A 20364-nucleotide genomic window follows, 5' to 3' on the forward strand; every position below is an offset into this window, starting at 1 on the left:
CTTTTCTTTTGGAACATAGCTAAAGGCACTGCAGGGAGCATGACTTAAAATTTGGCACGTCTGCCCAGTGACGCCACAGTGTCTGTGTCTAAGTTGTTGTCGGGAGCTCTGAGACCTTCACATGGCAGTGAACGTTCAAAATTCAGACATCGGGCAAGAGAGCTCCCTACGCGATGGTGAGCCCCAGTCCAGCACAGGCCAGCTCGAGTAAATCATCCCCAGTACGTTCAGTATCGCGTCGGAATTTGACTGTAGTAGAACTTGTCAGTTACTGAAGCGCGCAAATCTGTGTCCTCCTGACACTTGAGTTGACACTCTCCCTGGAGACGGCTTCATGGTCTCTTTGTGAGAAAACGGCAGGTGTGTGGGGAAATTACTTTCCAACATGTAAACAAGTCTACACCAGCTCTGTTTCAATTAAATGGGGTGCGGGCCACACGTCAACTTTTTCAGTAGCCACCCAAAAGAACTAAAAAGAAACTGGCGGAGCAACATAAATAATGTGCTATTTATTTTAACCAAACATCTGTCTCAACACGTAGCAAATGTAATTTTAGCAAGATTTTTTATGTTTGTACCAAGTCTTCCAATCTAGTCTCCTGGGTCGATAAATTTTCATTGGAAGGCTTTAATTTGCATTTCTAGTCCATAAAATTTACAGTTGGAAATCCAGTGAGTTCATATTCTCAACTTGTTCCAAATGCATGTATAAGTGTCCCTGTTACCAAGCGAAAGGTGTGATTTTAGCGGGTTGTTGTCTTACTCTAACCCAGGCTGGCCTCAAGTTTATGGTAGTCTTATCACAACCTCCAGTGGGGTGGGGGTGGAGGGGGTGACAGACATGCGACACCACTGCCAGCTGAAGAAATCAATTTGAAACGCATTTAGAGCAGTTAAATTTAATAAAACTACAAATTCACTTTTTAAGTCATGTGAGTGGCACTCCCAATGCTTAATAGCCACTTGAGGCTGCTGGCTATTGTGCCGAATCATGCAGGTGTATGAAAATGTGAGATGAAATTTAATAATAACCAAATGATCATTGGACTAGTTTACATGCAGGTGAAACAGCTTTTCTCCCCCTCTCCCAATACCCACTCTTTCCACAGAGAAGCTAACAATTATTAAGCACTAGTCTATATTGAGCATTTTCCTAGAAGTAGAAAACACACACACACACACACACACACACAATGTTATCTCTACTCCAAAGAATGCCACCATTTAACATATATAGTGGTATAAGCAGAGGTGTATACAAATCCAGGCACAATACAGAGTAACCAGGGCTCAAAGGAGTGTGTCAGTTGGAGAATCTGTCATGCAGAAAAAAAGGAAGGATGAAGGGAGGACCAGAACATTGTAGTTAGGGACCATCCATATACAGGAAGGTTGTATATGCAAAACAGGGTAGTGGATAGTATGTAGCGGAGGTTGAGTGGGTGGGGGTAAGTTTGAATGAGGTTTTTCTTTTTTTATTACAGCTATGTGCTAGAGACAGACGTCATTGTCTGTCTCCTTCGTTTTAGATATCATCTAGCCTACACACCCGCCCACTTATATTCCCATGGTCCCAAGCTCTTTGATGGGCACGTTCAATATGAAGTCACTGAGAAAATATTCTTATTATGCATTCATTGACTAGTGTTTATTAAATGTGATTAGTGTTTAATAAATATTAACTCTAAGACAGGTGTAGAAGTTCATACCTATAATTCCAGAACTCAGGAGGTTGAGGCAAGATGAACTCCAGGCAGTTCAAGGCCAGGTCAGGGTGCATAGTGAGATCATGTCTCTAAATGAGTACATAATGAAAATGTAACTACAGTCTAGGAGAAAGGGTCTAATAAATGTACTCTGCCCCCGTACATGAATAGATCATCTAGTTACTGCATATATTTATTCAGTTGTAAAATGTTAATCTAACAATTATTCAGGGGCAAGGTGCCTTCATTCCCACCAAGTCCAGTCCCTCGTGCCTCCAGCAGGCATGGTAAAGCTCTCCTGAGCAGCATTCTGACCCGTGCCGGATGAATCTTAGGTTCTGAAGGTGGGGAACTTCTGAAGACAACTCCTCACACTGCCCACTTGGTGCTAATCACAAGACCCCTTCTGTGCAATGTCTATGCCAACCAGATCCCGTTCGCAAATGGCTATCTTATTTGCAATGATTGCATATATATGCCTAACCCCTTGTAGAGGCACGAATTCATGTATTAAAAAAAAAAAACCAGCAACCAACTCTACGTACATCCATGCCATGTGGAGCTATGCAACACCTATCAAAAAGTATCTCTCTGACTTCATACAGGGACAAAGAGTTGAGCAGACTTTTCAGCTGACTCCTGTTAATATTTTTGACAACACACTTTCTGTCTCTCGCCGTTTTTGTAAGCATGAGAGGCCCTTCCAACCTAAAAAGCAATCTGGTCGGCTTTTCATCAATTCAAACAACCGGTTTTTTTTTGTTTTGTTTTTTTTGTTTGTTTGTTTGTTTGTTTTTCTTGACCCGGATTTTATCTCTTGGGACTAAGACTTCTCTGTCCTTACTTTCTTATAGCCAGGCTACCAGCCGACGGCCTCGGCCCCGCCCCCGTCACTAGGCCTAGGCCCCGCCCCCTCCCCCCTCCCCGCCGCCTCGGTCCCCGCCCCCGCCGCAGTCTATAAAATCCGGAGCGCGGCGCGCGGAGCGGCAGGCGCGGAACTGGGCATGCTCGGTGTCGGCGCAGCATCGGGTCGTAAGTAGGAAGCCTGTGCACGACACCGGCGGCGCCGAGTGGAGCGCTGCCGCGGCGGCCTGGGCCGCAGGGCCGGCGTGGGAGCGCGAGTCCCGGCAGCGGCGAGAGACCGCGTCCCGGGCTGTCACCCACGCGGCGGGGTCCGAGCCGGAGCGGGAACGGACGGGACGCCGGCCGCGCGGCCCGAGGGCGCCCCCAGGGCGGAGGTGCGGGCGGGAGGAGGACTCGGCCATGGGGCTGCTGTCCCAGGGCTCGCCGCTGAGCTGGGAAGAGACCCAGCGCCACGCCGACCACGTGCGGCGGCACGGCATCCTCCAGTTCCTGCACATCTACCACGCCGTCAAGGACCGGCACAAGGACGTGCTCAAGTGGGGTGACGAGGTGAGCCCGCGCGCCTTTGTTCGGCCAGGCCGCCCGCGGCCCCGTCGCCCGCCGGGCTCGGCGCTGCGCCTTGGGCTCATTCATTCCTGTCGGGACGAAAGCCGCTCGGATACTGGGAGCCGAGCGGGAGGTCTGTGTGTTGAGTATCTGCCTCCCGCCGTCCGGTGACACAATTCGCCCTGGAGACCAGTGTGAACGGGACTAACTTGCCCGGGTTGGCTTGCTATCATGTTTCATTTGTTTGCTTCGGCCCTCTATCGTCTAGGTTCTTTTAAACGGCTGTCACATCTCACACCTATCCGCAGACTTTAGTTATACATTTAAATAAATACATAACTAGATCTAAGGGCTTGGGGCTGTCTCCCTACAGGACGGAAGACTTAACTATCCCGTTTAACTGCGAATGCTTACAAATTCAAGGTTGGGTAAGACTGGTTAGGTTCTGCAGCTAAGCATTACCAGTCAGTGCTAAAACCCTTGCTTGATCTCTGGGACCCGTTTGTTGGAATCATCTGAAAGCGACAACGCTAAAACTGTTACTTAGTTTTATGCATTCCCCGTCAAAAAAAAACGCAATGATATAAGATACATAAAGTAAATGACCTCTTTGAGGAGTCTGTCCCCTTGTGTGGGTTTGGCATTTACCATAGATAGCATGCCACTCCTGTAATTTCTTTTAGTCAGAATTATCACCCCTGGGCTAACTTTCGAAGTGTTGCTGGACCAGCATGGAATACCTTTTTTCCAAAAGTTAGTTTTTCTGTACCTAATGTTGGTAGATGACTCTGCCATCTTCATATGGAAGAATTATGCTTGGATTAGGGAAGTGTAAGGACTAGTAATTGACATTTCTACAGGAAAGGGACACAAACTGTTCGTGTTCTCCAGCAGTAATCTAAAGTTTGCTGTCTGTTTACAGCATCTGATAGTTACTCATTTGTGTGTCATTTACAGGGCAGGGACATACTTCTTGTTCACCTGTTCTTCCTAGGGCCTAGCCCTGTGCCTGCTATGATTGGCAGCAGGTAATTGTAGCATACTTTAAAGTTCTCATGGAACTAGCCATTCTTGAGCAATCAAAATTGTATTTTTGCATCTTTTGACCATTAACTAGGACTACAAGATCCATAAAAATGAAAAGAAAAAAGGAAGGCAGTTGATGGCTTTGTAATTGTTCCGGGCAGAACGACACCCACAGGAGATGTTCAGTGCAGTTGAAGCACAGCAGTTCACTCCAGGGTCCCTTCCTTGTCTTTTTTTCTAACCAGGAACCGCTTGGATCCTTTCTCTTAAAAAAAAAATGCTCCCCCTGTTGGCAAGAAGAGCATGTACTGTTTCAAGTGACTTACCTTTGCTGAGTAAGTAAACGGATGGACAGGTGCTGTGGAGTAGGGCCTCAAGGGTACTAGACACATTTCCATCTTGACAGGCTTTGGTGGCTAGTGTGTTGGTACTAGGTTTGCCTTCCTCCCCACAACAGATGGAGAGGAGTAGAGAAGTTTGGCAATCCTGTGTCTTCTGTCTGTTTAGGCCCAGTATTTCAGCCAGTTAACACTTTGTTTTTTACAGACAAATTTCCTCTGTGTAGTTCTGACTGGCCTGGAACTCTTAACTGTAGGTCAGGCTGGTCTTGAACTCAGAGATCCGCCTGCCTCTGCCTCCGGAGTGCTTGGATTAAAGGCGTGCGCCACCAGCACCCACCCAGTTAGCACATCTTGAAAAGAGGATGTTACGCAGATCTGTTGACAAGTTGGACTTCAGAGGTGTAATCCCCTAATAAGTTACCTGGCTAAGAATGCGCTGAAACTTCGTTTCCAGATTTCTTTTTTGCAAATATTCTGTTATAAGTGACATACAAACTTATTAAGCTGAATTTTCCCCAGCCTTCCAGTGTTGAGTTTACTTGGAAATAGCCTGACACCAGAAGAATTTGAATTTCGGGAAGTCCCTGGATGATAAGGAGGAAAAGTCCCTACCCTGCTGTTACTCCTGGAATGGCACTTGAGTGAATTCGGCATTGGTCTTCTCCTCCAGGAGGTCCCCAATCCTGCCTTTGACCTTTGAAGTACAGATACTGAGCCTCTCTTGGCCTCTATAGTGGCACTTCCACATTTCTTCTGGCTGCCTTGTGTACAGGAGCTAGAAGTCAGCACAAGTCCTGGTGCATAGTGGCATGGTCAGTTCATAACACTGTCTATAAGTAGAACCCTTAGGAACAACGGAGAAACAGGCTGAACAGATAAAAGTGGGGAAAGGTGGGGTCAGTGGTATGGGCCCTGGAGATGAGAGATAACCCTGGTGGATTGAAGTGTTTTAGATGTGAAATGTTGCACCGGATAGGCATGATACCAAATATTACTTTTACAACAGTGGTTTTCAACCTGTGGGTCATGACCCCTTTGGGGGTTGAATGTCAGATATCCTGCATATCTGATACTTACAATTCATAACAGTAGCAAAATTGCAGTTATGAAGTAGCAATGAAATACTTTTATGGTTGAGGGGTCACCGCAATATGAGAAACTGTATTGAAGGGTCACAGCACTAGGAAGGTTGAGAATCACTGCTTTACGGGGTTTGATGTTGCATTTGTCAGGCCTTGGACTTGGTTGGAAAAAAACAAAAAGAACTGCAGCCAAACCTTGAAATTGGTCATGGTTGTGTTGGAAGAGAGCCTGCCACTTCAGAAATGTGCGGCTCCATGTACTCGCTCAGTGTTTATATCTCCACATGAGAAAGAACCTTGTGTTTAGTGTTTGCCAAACTGAATTGGATCTTGAACCTGCTTGCCTCACTTTCTCTTGTTTCTTCAAGCTTTTACACTGTGAGTGTGTGCAGTTTGGATAGGGTTTTGTTTTCTTTGTGTTTAGGCCCTTTCCCTTGGAACCACGGCTGGCTTTGCTATTGTGTTTGTTTGCTTGTTTTTTCTTCTTCCTATACAGGCCTATTTTACCTTTATTATGGCAGGTCCTAATTTTAGCCATCATTTATTATACTATTTTTGAGGAGAAGTGTAAGTTTTTACCTGAAGAACCAGGTGCAGGTTTTTTAGCTCAGTGCATGTATACTGATGGAGGAAGCTGGGCATGGTGGCACACTTCTTCAACACAGCATTCAGGAGGCACAGACAGCGGATCTCTGTGAGGTCAGCCTGGTGTATGTAGCAAATTCCAGGACAGCCAGGGTTACATAGAGAGATCCTATCTCAAAAGAAATAATAATAATAAATACTAACTTAGGGCTAGGAACAAAATTCAATTAGGGAGTTCTTTCCTAATATGCATTAGGGCCCTTAGTTTAATCTTCGCTATTCCCAGAAAATAAAGAGAATTTATTTGATCTGGGAAGTTTATTGATCTGGGAAATCTATAATGCATATAGCAAAAACTACTTTTTAAAAAATATTACTGTCAACTCTGTGTACAGCCTTTTTGTTACTTAGTAGCAAAATTGAAACCTGATTCTAAAGTTTGGCATGTTACCAAATCCCCTTTTACAGACACTCAAACTAAGCAGGTCATGGAGCTGTCAGAATGTATAAAAGATGTCATGACTTGCAGGGAGCAAGTGAAGTTCTGAATGAACATGTATTGTTTGACTTGAGTCATGTCAAGGACCAAGGCCTTGCACTCACGGAAATTGGCAAAACCTTCCTTTGGTCTGAGTAAGAATATTGACAGTGTGTACAAGTAGAGTATTTTATATTTTACATCCTGAGACAGCTTACCTACAGAGACTCCCGCAGGACTAGCTAATTCCCTCCTGCTCCCATGCTCCCATGCTGCACATAATAAATGCCAGAGACTCTTTGTTGTTGCTGCACCGTCCGAGCGAGCACAGCCTAACTAACCCAACTTTTCTGTACTTGGATCTGTCTGTCCGTCCTTTCTTCATCTCTGCCCCAAATGTGGTAAAGATGAGACCTTTCTTAAATAGTAGACATTAATAAAAAGTTTTAATGTACAAAAAAACAAACATTTTCAGATTTTTAACCAAATACACTAGTTCTCAAAGAATGTTTTCCCCAGACTTGTTTCTCCCAGATTTTCTTCTTTGTCAAGGATATGCTCAGCAAGCACACTACTGCTGAGCTATAACCACAGCACTTTTGAAAACCTTGAAACAGACTTTTGATCCTCCTGCTTCAGTCTTCCAGGTAGCTAGGGTTATATAGGCCTGTGCCACCAGGCCCTACTTTATAGCTCATTTAAGTAACCATAGTCATTGTGGGTGGGACATTCCACGTTAGTTGTTTTTTGTTTTGTTTTTGCAACCAGATCTGTTGCATTAGCTTACTAGATTATGGTGGAATTTAAAAATGGCTCAACGGTTAAGAGCACTTGTTATCCTTACAGAGGACCCAGGTTCTATTACCAGGACCCACATGGCCTCTCACAGCCAGCTGCAATTCTAGTCCCAGAGGATATAACACCCTTCTTCTGATCTCTGAGGGTACTACACCCATGTGGTGTACAGACATACACAAAGCAATAAGGTGATAATAATTAAATAGCTTTTCAGAATCTCAATTGTATTTCAGAACCATATTTATTGATTTACTAGAATATACTGTTGAACACAATTCAGTTTTTCTTTTTGAATTTTATTTTAAACTATCATTTAAAAGGTGTTACAAATAAAAAAAGAAAAATCACATACTAAAATTAGACCAGACCCAAAGACCCAACTGTTGCAGTTAGAATAGTGTCACCTCTCTAGAGACGGTGGCACCTGGGAGAATGGAGCTGATAAATGAAGTCTCAGGCCGTAGCCAACTTTATCCAGAGCCTCAGACAGTTTATACTCTGAGGTTAAGAATCACACGAGTAAAGTGTACAGTCACAAGGACAAGCCGCACATAGAAAGAGCAAAACAAAACCCAGAAAACTGTGTTTCCATCGGGGCATAGAAGGAATAGTTTAAACTTTTAATTGACTAACAGCAGCAAGCAATCTGAAGTAAGCTCACTCCTATCCAATACACCCGGGAGAAGCTTGAAAACACTCCAAGAACAGTTCCATGCTTTGAAGAAGCTGAGTTCACAGGACTCTTGTTTTCTCACAAGCACTCAGAATTCTCTCACACAAGTCCATTCTCACACAGAATAGCTGTTAGGAACAAACTGAAATTTCATACTGGATTTTATACTTTGACATTTTGAATGAATACATATGTATATCCACTACTGAAGATGAATAGAAGTAGAAAAGCAATTAACTTTATATTTTTTCATAATTTGTGTCCATTACCTGTATTCAGTCCTTCCTTATCCCCTAATATTTAGTTTTTCTTGTTGTCTTTCCTATATGTTATACTGTACTCATATGTGCATTTGTTTACATAAATTGGCTACATTCCAAATATAAGGGAGAACATGAGACTTTTTCTTTCTGGAATTGTGTGACCTCACTTAATATTATACATTTCAAGTCCATCCATTTTCCTACAAGTTATATGATCCCATTTTTCTTTAGAGCTAAATAGTGTGCATGCATGCATGTGTGTGTGTGTGTGTACGTACATACATACATACAATTTGAATATCAAATTTGCATTATCCATCTGCTGATGGACAACTAGGTTGATATCAGTTCCTTTCTGTAATGGATAAAGCAATGATAAACATGGGGATGCAGATATCTCAATGGTAGAGTGTGGAGTTATTTGGGTAAATCCCCAGTAGTGAAATAGCTGGTCATATAGTATTTCTATGTTTCATTTTATGAGAGATCTTCAAACTGATTTCTATAATGGCTATATTAATTTGCACCCCTACCAACAATGAATAATGGTTCATTTTTCTCCACATCCTCTCTAACATTTGTTATCAGATTTATTGATGACAGCCATTCTGACTGGAGTGAGGTGGTATTTGAAAGTAGTTTAATTTGCATATTCCTGGTTGCTAGGGGTGTTGAACACTTTTAAAATAGTTATTGACCATTTGTGTTTCATTTTTGAACACTTATTTGTTCATTCATTGAATAACAGGGTTTTTTTGGGGGGGTGGGTTTCGAGGCAGGATTTCTCTGTGGCTTTGGAGGCTGTCCTGGAACTAGCTCTTGTAGACCAGACTGGTCTGGAGCTCACAGAGATCCGCCTGCCTCTGCCTCCCGAGTGCTGGGATTAAAGGCGTGTGCCACCACTGTCTGGCTGAGTAACAGTTTTATTTCCTTGGTATTTAATTTCCTCAACTTTTGTAAACTCTGGATGTTAACTTCTTGTCTGAAGTGAAAACAATTCATTTCTTAATAGGCATTACAAAGAGTCTGATTTTCTCCCTCACTCCATAGTGAGAATTCCATAGGAAAGAAAGGTAACCTGTGTCTTGTGGGTATGTACACATGTATTTGTTTATATTGACTGTTGCTCCATTGTTTGTTGAAAGGACTGGCCTTTCTTCCCTTCCAAAGGTGTACGTTCTCACTGTTAGGTGCAGTTCTGGCTTTGTATTGTTGCACTGTCCTCTGATCTGTCTTTGTGCTGGTAACATTCTCCTTTGATTTCTGTAGAGAATGAAGTCACGAAATATCATCTGTTTGTTCTTAGTTTAAATTATTCCAGATACATCCAATTTCCATGAGTTTTAGAACGAGGTAGACAGTTTGTATTTAAAAAAAAAAGTAACCCTCATGAGAGTTTGATCTCATTAGGACTCTATTGAGTACATATCAGTTTGAGAGTTGGTACCTAAGCAATATTGAATCTCCCTACAGAAGTATGTCTGTCTTTTCTACATCCTTAGTTTCTCTCAGCACTGTTTTATAGTTTTTGATGTATTGGCTTTGCACATACAAGACAATATACACTTGCTGACTTCCTAAATTTGTCTTTTATTCTGCATCTTTACTAATTTCACCCTTCTGGTGAATTAAATAATTAGTGTGGTTCTAACAATTGCTTTTGACATTTCAAGTCACCTGCCATTGGTTGACCTCTATCCCCATTTGAGTATGCTTCCATGCTTTGAATGCCTTCCATGCTTGTGGATTTTACCTTGTTAGATACTTAGTGTTTATGTATTTCTGTGTGCATTCATACTACTTCTGGAATATAATTATTTAGAGAGAGGCTTTTGTAAATAATGAATAGCTCCAGAAAAATGCATACTCGTGCTTCCTCTACCCAGTACCACTGTGTTAGGGTTTGGTTGGAGTGCAAGTACCTGTGTCGCTTTGGGGTATTTCTGTTTAACATTGGCTTAGTGAATTCTTTTTGTTTGAGTAAGAGTAGGAAATGGAAGCCTCCCTACTTTGTTATCCTTACAGCTCTGTTTTCCTTTGTCTATCCTCTGTCAGAGCTGGCTGCCCTGGTTCTAAGACACTCCTTGTTTGTTTTGGTATCCTTTTGTTTTGTGGCCTAGGGATTAGAGTTAAGGCTTTGTGCATTCTATCTGGGCAAGTGCTTTTAATACTTTTTAACTGTTTGAGAATGTTTTCAATGCCATATAAATTTTGAAAATCATGGAATGCACTCAGCAAATATTAATCCCTCTAGGTCATTTGATAATAGTCTGAAAAATGGGTTAGTAGGGATCCATAGGGATAGGCTCACGCTCAAGCACATAGTGCTTACTAGCAGAGATTTTTGTTTGTATGTTTTTAGTTGTACCATTTGTGTTGTAGCACCTGGGTATCAAACCTAGAGTCTTCACACATGTGGGCAAGAGCTCTTCCTCCCTAAGAGTTTTTTTTTTTTTTTTTAATACATCATAGTAAGTAATCAAAAGACCTGGCTGTGGTCTTGGTCTGTCAGGAGTGTTCATAGCTCTACTCTGTTGGACTCTTGGAGTACTCCGTGTTCAGATTGTGTGTCTATGGTGGTCAGGATTTTGTAGTTAAACTAATTTCCATAATAAGATTACAAAAGTTCCCCAAAAACAGATGTTCCAGATGACACAAATGTCCACACACATCCATCATCTTTGTAGTTTTCTTGCAATACCCTTTTAAGATTCTGTTAAGGCCTTTGTTTCTAAAAGGCATTGCCGATTTAGCAGAAACCGTACGACTCCTGAATATTTTCTATGAAACTATTTTGTTGTTGGTTTTTCGAGACAGGGTTTCTCTGTATTGCTTTGGAGCCTGTCCTGGAACTTGCTTTGTAGACCAGGTCAGCCTCAAACTCACAGAGATCCGCTTGCCTAGTGCTGGAATTAAAGGTGTGCCCCACCAACGCCTAGAAATCATTAAAAATTCAAGATGTGGACTAGGGAAATGGCTCAGTGAGTAAAGTACTTACCACAAATTGTCAAGAACCCAGGTTTGAATCCCTAGACCCATGTAAAAGACAGCTGTAGTAGTCAAGCACCTGTAATCCCAGGAGGTGAAGACAGGACAATTCCTGGAAGGCCCTGGGCCAGGTAGCTTGCCATACACAGTAGAAAAATGGTAGACTCTGTCTCAAACAAGCTGCAAGACAAGAACTGACACAAATGTGTACCCATACATGCGCATGTTACACAAAAAATCTGGGATGTGATTTTTATCTCATTGAAATTAACCACAGGAGTTAGCTGGGGTTCTTAGAACATCACAACTAGGCAAGAGCCTAAGGTATCTGAAGTCAGCCACACTTCTCTAAGTGTTGAAGATACTTAGAGAAAACAGCAGTGACTGTAAAGCTTGGAAAATTAATAAAAAATTAGATCCTCATGGAGTTTATTCTCTGAGAGCTGCAAGCCTCAGACATATGTAAAGGGAAATTAAAAGCTACTTTATTGCCTAGCACTCTTCAGCATACTCCTGCCTGTGCTGGTGGGCCAAGATGTAGCTATGTCTAGGATTTATGATCTGTTGACCCTTGTAGTCAAGTAGAATAGAGCCAGGAAGTAAACACAAGTCCTGAAAGCACAGAGTTCCTGCACTCCACTCCCAGTTCCTACCTAGAGATCCCTATTCTGTACTCAGTTCTGAAAAGCTTGGTTGTCTAGTTACTTGGCTCAAAATGAACTAACGACTCTTGAGATACCATCTTACTCCTGTCAGAATGGCTAAAATCAAAAATTCCCAGGATGTGGAGAAAGGGGAATACTCCTCCACTGCTGGTGGGAGTGCTGTCTCGTACAGCCACTTTGGAAATCAGTATAGAGATTCCTCAGGAAAATGGGAATCAGTCTACCACAAGACCCAGCAATTCCACTCTTAGGCATATACCCAAAAGATGCACATTCATACAACAAGGATATTGGTTCCACTATGTTCATAGCAGCATTATTTGTAATAGCCAGAACCTGGAAGCATCCTAGATACCCAGATAGAGAAAATGTGGTACATTTACACAATGGAGTACTATTCATCCAAAAAAAGCAATGGAATCTTGAAATTTGCAGGCAAATGGATGGCACTGGAAGAAACCATCCTGAGTGAGGCAACCCAGTCACAAAAAGAGAAACATGGTATGTACTCACTCATATATGTATTTTAGACATAAATCAGGGGGAGTGCCAGCATACTATCCCACTGCCAGAGAGTCTGGGAAACAGAACCGTCATCCAGTAACTGATGGAAGCAGAGGCTGACACCCACAGCAAAACACTGAACTGAACTCCTGGAATCCAGTTACAGAGAGAACTCATGAGCAAAGGAGTTAAGAATGAGCTGGTTTAATCCATAGGAACAGTTGACCTGAACAAGGGGGAGCTCTTGGGCTTCAGATTGCTGGCTGTGTGGAAAGCATGGGACTGATCCAGACTCCCTGAATGTGGGTGTCAGTTAGGAGGCCTAGGTAATCTATGGGGCCTTGGGTAGTATTTATCCTTGGCCTACAAATAGACTTTGAGTGCCCATCCCATAATGAGGAATGCTCTCTTAGCCTGGACTCTTGTGGGAGGGCCAAGGCCCTGCCCTGGATGAAATGACAGACTCTGGAGATCACCATAGAGGGCCTCACCCTCCCTGGGGAATATAGATTGGGTGGGGGACTGGGGGAGCTGGTGGAGAGGGCAGGGGAGGAGGGGAGGGAGAGGGCGCTGGGATTGACATGTGAAACAAGCTTGTTTCTAACTTAAATTTAAAAAAAAAGAAGAAGAAGAAAAAAAGAATGAACTGCAGAAAATGGATTGGTGACAATGAGCAGGAGTCATTTTGGCCATCCATGTAACTCCAAGTGACTTGCTTCATTATAACTAAAAAATTGCCTAAAGAAGTCTGAAGACCTAATAAATGTCTTACTGCTAATAGAAGGGAGTATAGTCAGTTTCAGATTCCCACACATGTGTATGGAGAAGTTTGTAAGCCTGTGTTCTGAAGAGGCAGCCTTGGGTAACAAGATTGCATTTAGGTTAGGGGACCTCTGGGAAAGCAGAGTAGGCAAGGCAGTTTATCTGCTGTAGTGTGGGTGACTGCTTGAGGAGGGTCAGTGTGTGAGGCCTACAGCGTTCCCCTGAAGAAGTGACACGGGAATGCTCTGGCAGACCTGCTGTGGTTACTGGAGAAGCAGAAAGGCAAGTGGTAAGAGGGGTTGGATGAGGATGTTGGGGACTTTGCTGTGAGCCCTTGAATAGTTTAGAACAGGAGACTGATTGATCTGTGCAATGAAGGATCCTGGGTCAGCCTAATTACACATTTGTACATAAGTAACTTTCAGTTAAGTAAGACCAGACCTTAAACAAAATTCCTAGTGAAACAGTATTTTTATCACCGGAATGAGATATTCCTGTATTTCCTTTCTCTGTTGTTAAAAAAAAAATGTGTATTTTCTAGCATTAATCATATCTACCATGACCACCAAGGTGTTGTAATCAACTTTTGAAAAGCTTTGTGCCCTTGCTGCAGAGCTAGAAAACAGTGAACACTGGCCTGCAGTGGCACTGTTTGGTGCCATTCCTCCCTGGGGTCCGGGGATGTGGTACTGTCTTCATATCACTTAAACAAAGCAGGAATGTGAGGCATGTGGTTCCCAGGTTCTAAAGGACTGTCTGCTCTCCACTGCGCCTCCCAGGTTGCTGCCCAAGCAGGCAGGAGGAATGATGGTGTGTACAGACTTCATCCCAGATCAGGGAAAGAGGGGTGGGCAAGGGACAAGTGGCAAGTAGTGCCACTCCTCATGGGGACATGAATGTATCACAAAACCATAGAGGCAAACTAAAACATAAGTGTTTTTCATTATCAGATGGCCAGCAATTCTCAGTGATGTGCCAGCTTTCTGAGAACGATGCTGTTCCATTGTGTACATAATAAATTCCTGGATTCAGAGGACAAAGGATGACAAGTTGAGTGCATGACTGCAGCCTTCCCAGCCAGTCTGCTGGCAAACTCCCCCTATGAAAAAGGCAAAATCATAAGAAACTCAGGCCGAGCTTGCTTTGCAGTTAGGCAGCCTATGCTGAACCAGAGGCTCTTGATCTTTAGGCAGGATTCAACTTATCTGAATGTCCCAAGTCGTGTCTGACACAGTGTGTGCTAACATTAGGTACAGCTTCAGAATGGGACCCTGACACTGCCTTTGTGAGTTATGATTAACAAAGAATATCCGTGTTCAGCTTCTTAACATTTTGGAATGGCACTTCAGTGTTTGGAAGGGGACTTGTGTTGCTGTCATCCTGTCTCGTGCATAGATGGTCCTCTATGAGTACAGTGGGTCTGTTTTGAGCCTGTTACATGATTTGGTTCCTAAGAGCTAAAACCCTGAGTTTCTCCCAGGATTTAGGACAAGGTGGTGCAAGGGGATGTGTTTACTCACCTCTTTGAGTAAGTGAGAACACCTAAGAGTGCTCTCTGTAGTAATAGGCATGTTTCCATGCTAAAGCCTTGAAGTCCCTTGCACTAGGAGGAGCCACTGCAGAGTGCACAGTTCTCACACTAGAGAGACTGTAACCTTAATCCCCCTCCAGCACTGCCTACTTCTAGGCTGTTGATTGAAAGCAACCTCTGAGTTCTCTGTGGCATGCCCTCCACATACATATGACTAGAACTCTTGACAGGGGAATATAGTTTGTTTTGGAAAGAGCTAAGGTGTTGGTTTGTCCTTAAAATCTAGAAACTAAAGTTAAAAATCTAGAGACAGAGTTTCTAGTTTTGGGGTAAAAAACTGTTTATATTTACAATACAGCTAGTTATTGGTGGCCAAAACAAACCTCACATTGGCAGCCTGATATGCTTCCTTCTTAGGTTTGAGCGAGAAGGCTAGTTAGGTCCATAAACAAGGTAAGGCTCCATACATGTCAGAACATTTAAAATGACATGCCAAGAATAATTGCATGACTTTAAAAAAGTAGATAACATAAATTAAGAGGCCCAGAAAATGGTGTTTTATGTCATCCTTAAAGCATGAAAGAGCAGGGGTGGCAAGGTGGCTTAGTGGATAAAGGTGGCTTGTCCCACAATCCTGACAGCCTAAGTGTGACTCCTGGAATCCACATAATGGGAGGAGAAAACCAACTCCTAAAAGTTATCATTTAACCTATATGTACACAGACACCATGACATCCCCCGAGTCCTAGACTAATAAATTATTGTGGAAAGAATTGTAACCCTGAGGGAGGAGATCTACATTCGTGATTCTTTTGTACCTCTGTCTGTGTGCCCAGATCAAAAGTCTGGCATCGCTTGGGTTTCTGTTCTTTCTACAGTGTTCCGGTCTGTACTGTTTAGTTGACATCAGATAACTGAAATTTTACTTTGGTAATTAAAGTGTAAATAACCCTAAGGAGAACATGATCTATTTTCCTTTTGTGGAAGTCACAATTCTACTTTCTTCTTAAAGTCTGATTTTTCACACTGTCCTCTTCTCACTAAACTAGGCATGTGAAAAATTCCCTCTGTAGGCCAGAGTAACTCCAAGAGGTAAGTCTTGCCTACAAGAGAAGTTCACTTATGATGTGTTAAAATGGAGGTTAATAATTGACATGAGATTAATAATTATAAAAAAACACAGGGAGCTCTGGAAGCTATAGTTCTGATCAGGCATGCCAAATACCAACCAAAGACCAGATCAGGATAAGGCCAAATTTATTTTGATTTCTAAATATCTAAACTTCCCCTAGAGTGTATTATATAATTCTGTGGCATAAATTGACTTCTTGAAGTATTGTGCGGGGAGCTATTGTTTTATGATATAGGATGTTTTAAGATTCCACGAAAAGCCTTTTTGGAGGCATGAACAATTTATTGTAACATCTCACTAGTTACAGTACTGCCATATTATCACAGGCAGAAAGCCACAGTAGTTTACACTTTGTACTAAAACTGCTAAACATGGCCAGAAATGCTGTAGTTCTGATATTTATGATAACACTAGAGTCCACCTTGAGTCAAAATCTGACCCATCTCAAATTTTGGTATGACATTTCTGCATTATGATTTTGTTTTATTGCTTCCTGAAGTGACACTGTGACCAAAGCAACTTTTTAGAAACAAAGTGATTCATTGCTTACCGTTTCAGAGGATGGGTAGCTCATTATCATCATGGATGGTGCTGGAGCAGTAGCCGAAAGCTACAGCCTCATCCACTAGCACTAGGTGGTGGCAGGAAGCACATGCATAGGTCCGTCTTAGACTTTTAAAACCTCAGAGCTCACCTCAGTGACAATTCCTCCAACAAAGCCACTTATAATCCTTTCAAAGAGTTCCACTCCCTGGTGACTAAGCATTCAAATACATGAGCCTATGGGGACCATTCTTATCCAGCGTCACAAATTTCCCACTCAGTTTTACCTGTGCTCGGCACACAACTATCTTGGTTTTGACATTCAGATTCTACTATGGTGTGATTAAAAAGTAGTGTCACCATGACTCACTTAAGGTTTGGGTGTCATGCTGGATATGGAAATGGCTGAGAGTGTGTCCCCAAAATAAGTTACTAATCCTTTCTGTGTAGGGAATCTTGTTTTCAGGGCCCAGGGTTAAGAGTTTATGATTTAGAGGAGAACTATTGTGAGATGCTATCCAGTGTGTGAGCACAGGCTACATCTGCTGAGGAGACAGCAGCTCCCAGGAGTGCATAGGAAGTTGTATTTATGTTGCAGGAATGTTCTGTAGACACTTGCCTTTGTGTGACCAGTGTCCCTGCTAGGTATTAGCTTAAATTTTAAATGGCACACACCTTCTTCTGGAAAGCCCTCTGGATCCCTAGATTTAATTGGGCCCTGGTACTCCACATATATTTTGAGCACCCATTTAATTCATTTAGTTTTCTAGTGTTATTGACTGTCTTTCTAGCTATAGTGTGACAGTTAGAGCAAAAGCTGCATCTCCCAAGCTCTGTAGTGTTCCCAGTACCTGCTCAGCTCAGGATTTTGTTGAAGACTAAGAACAAAGAGATGTTAGACAGAATGGGCAGCTGGACCGTGCCTTAGATCTAGAAAACAGTTTCCCCAAACAGCAAAGCATTAATAACCATTTTGGGAAAGAACTTCCAACCATCACATATTAGTCAATCTGTTCTCACGGAATGGCTGTGGAATTGTCCAGGAGTTGGTGTAAGGAAAAAGCTGGGTCTCTGAGGAAGTTCTAGGCATAGAGTTAGCTACTACATAGACTAGAAGAGAGCCAACAGTGGAGGGTCTGGTCCTGAACCCAGCTTTTGGAGGGTGGCTGGAGACCTGTCTAAGCTGTAAGAAACCTTGCCTTCCTGCCCTCCTACACTGACCCTCCCTATACATCTTTGAGTATAGAAATTGCTTAGTTGTCATTCATACAGAAGCTGACAAAGGAGCTTTCTCAAAGTACAGTTGTTCTCTGGCAAGCTCCCCATTCGTCCTAGGAAAATGGACTAATTCCTTTTTTCTCAAATAGAAACCAGGAAGGTACTGCTTCCTAAAATGCCCGGCACGCTTCAGTGGCTTGCTCCCTTCCCACGGACTTCACAATTTATAAAACCAAGAGAGGGCAGAAAGTTTAATTTGTACTACTGGCAAGTATCACTTACAGGCTCCATCTAACTCCTAAGATTTTGAGTGTTATTACTGTTATTTTAACCTTTAATACTACAGATATTTGCTATGTGTCTGTTCTGTATTCAGTAAATTACAGAGTAGTTGGATCACCTTTAACTAAGGTTCTTTATTTTTATTGGTATAAACATAAAGATGCTTGCCTTTGCTCAAACCTGCATTATGACTTAGAATTCCTGTCTGGTTGTTCCTGGCAACATTAACATACACAGTAGAGTTTACAATAGCCTTTTTATGTGTGCCTTTGTCTTGATTCAACAGCTCAGAGATATGCAAGACTAGATTTTTATGTCTGTGTTCTTGATTCAACTGTTGAAAGATTTTAGTGACTTTTATTTAATGGGATAAAAGTTTCTATTTCTCAGCAATCGAAAATGTATAGAGAAAGCAGTGTACATTTAAAAGGATAGCAAAGTGGACAGGTCCTTTCACTGGTCCCTTTCTCCATGTGGAAAGATAACTCATGGGTGCTGGACAGCCATGCTTCAAATTCTTTGTAGCGAGCTGTCATCTGTGTACTATGTAGAATAGACACCTGGTACTGGTGTGTGCTGAGTGCTTGGTTTCTTCCCCTGCTACTTCTGGGATGGTATATTGAGTACATGGAATTGAATTAGTCCCTCTGCAGCCCATTGATAATGTTTTCAGGATGGCATTTATATTCAGTCTGCTTATAAGATGTTGCTGGAATTCTGGCCTTATAGCCCAGTCAGAGTTAGAATTGGCATATATGTTCCTTAATCATTAGGGTTAGTTTAATTGCTGCACACAGTGAGATTAACAAATAACTATAATACGCTGTAAAAAAGTTACTTGACTGATCTTTGTCAGAAGTAAAGATTTAGCAAGATTTTGGGACTTCGGGTAACTGAAACCAGAGAAAGAAATTCTCATGGAAGGGAGACTACTGTTGCTAGTTACCCCGAGTGCTGCCTACGTGACCTCGCTGAATTTTCCCTGCTCTAACTTGTTCTTCTTGGAGGGCAGGGTAACTGTGTGGGTCAGAAGTCCCTGTTCAGTGGACTAGCTGAAATTGGCTCTGAGATGACTGATGATCCCTTCCCCCATAGCCTTTAATGTGCTGATAATCCATTCCAGTTGCCATGGCAGCAACTGGAAAGAACATAAAAGAAGTAAAAAGTGAATTTCCAGATAATCTCTGCCTGTTCCTAGAAAAGGCCTTTCCCTACTTAACCCATTCCTTCTTATTTCTCTGTAACCTCCTGTCCCCCCAGGTGTTGAGATGCTGATTTTTGGGTTTATCCGGCACTTCTACTGTTAAGCCTTTGAATTTTATCTTCCTGATAATTTAACACTTCAGTTCTTGGGCATCTTCCCTTCTCCTGTGGCACTCAGTCTTGTAGGTCCCCCATTTCTGAAGGGTGAGAAGGATCTAGTGTGGCAGCAGTGACTGATAATACTTAGGTGTTAATCCTTGAAGTCAAAGTGGCAATGAAGGCCTGTGGAACTGTTGTTAGTTTCTCTATCTTTCTTTCCGTTGTGTCAAGGAAGCAGTGCTTAGCAAAAGGGTGAAATTCAGGCATAGGCATGTAAATCGTTGGTTGTAGCTCTAGACATCGTGCATGGGAAAGCTTTGATTTACTGTCATTGTTATCACACATTGTTTAGGTGACTGAGCCATTTTAACCCTGCTTTGGTTGTTAAGAGATTCCACTAGCATTTTGAGGTGACAGGAGCTGCACTGGAGTCAGGAAATGAGAATGAGGACTGCTATGGAAGGGCAATCGGAGAAAACCTCATTTTGTTTTATGTTCACTTATTTAAAATTGAAAAGTGCTCAGGAACTTTTATGAGATTTCATTCAAATGTAGGCCTTATTAAAACATCAGTTTTTCTTTCTCTTCTGTCTGCTTCGTGAGCTCATGGGATGGTTATTTTTCAGTAAGAGTCTGGCTCATTAGCATCTTCAGTGTCTCTCACTCAGCTGATTTAAAACAATGAGCTTGGGCTTTTGCCCTTCTTGGTGCTTTAAATTTGAGACTAGGATTTAAATTTCTGAGATTTAGGATTTCAGTTTCACACTAGGAAACTAACTGGTCATTTCAGTTTATGTATAATGACTACAGATAGGAACCTAAATTCATCAATGAGATGATTAGTGATATTAATTGCAAGTTTTCTACTTGGTTGGTTGGTTGGTTAACTAGTTAGTTTTCTTTTGTATTTTAAACTGTCATCCCATTTCCTGTGGTTCTAAATGTTCACCCCTCTCTATGTTTTAACTGAAAAACAAAAGAGCCTCTTACAAACTATGCTTCTGCCTGGTATGGTGGCACATACATGTACTCTTCTGCACTAGGGAGGCTGTGGCAGGAAGACTGTGAGTTTGAT

At 42.3% G+C, this 20364-nt stretch overlaps 1 protein-coding gene across 1 annotated transcript in view; it reads left to right on the forward strand.

The window, feature by feature from the left end:
- Window positions 1-2717: 2717 nt before the first annotated feature.
- The window catches only part of Gclc (glutamate-cysteine ligase catalytic subunit), a 39415-nt gene continuing 21768 nt past the window's right edge, over window positions 2718-20364 (forward strand). Inside the window, exon 1 of the mRNA XM_005073712.4 lies at window positions 2718-3119. Coding sequence (XP_005073769.1) covers window positions 2970-3119 — 150 coding nt within the window. The 5' untranslated portion in view covers window positions 2718-2969. The remainder of the gene's footprint in view (window positions 3120-20364) is intronic.

The sequence above is a fragment of the Mesocricetus auratus genome, unplaced genomic scaffold (assembly GCF_017639785.1).
Source record: "Mesocricetus auratus isolate SY011 unplaced genomic scaffold, BCM_Maur_2.0 Super-Scaffold_100691, whole genome shotgun sequence".
Lineage (NCBI taxonomy): Eukaryota > Metazoa > Chordata > Mammalia > Rodentia > Cricetidae > Mesocricetus > Mesocricetus auratus.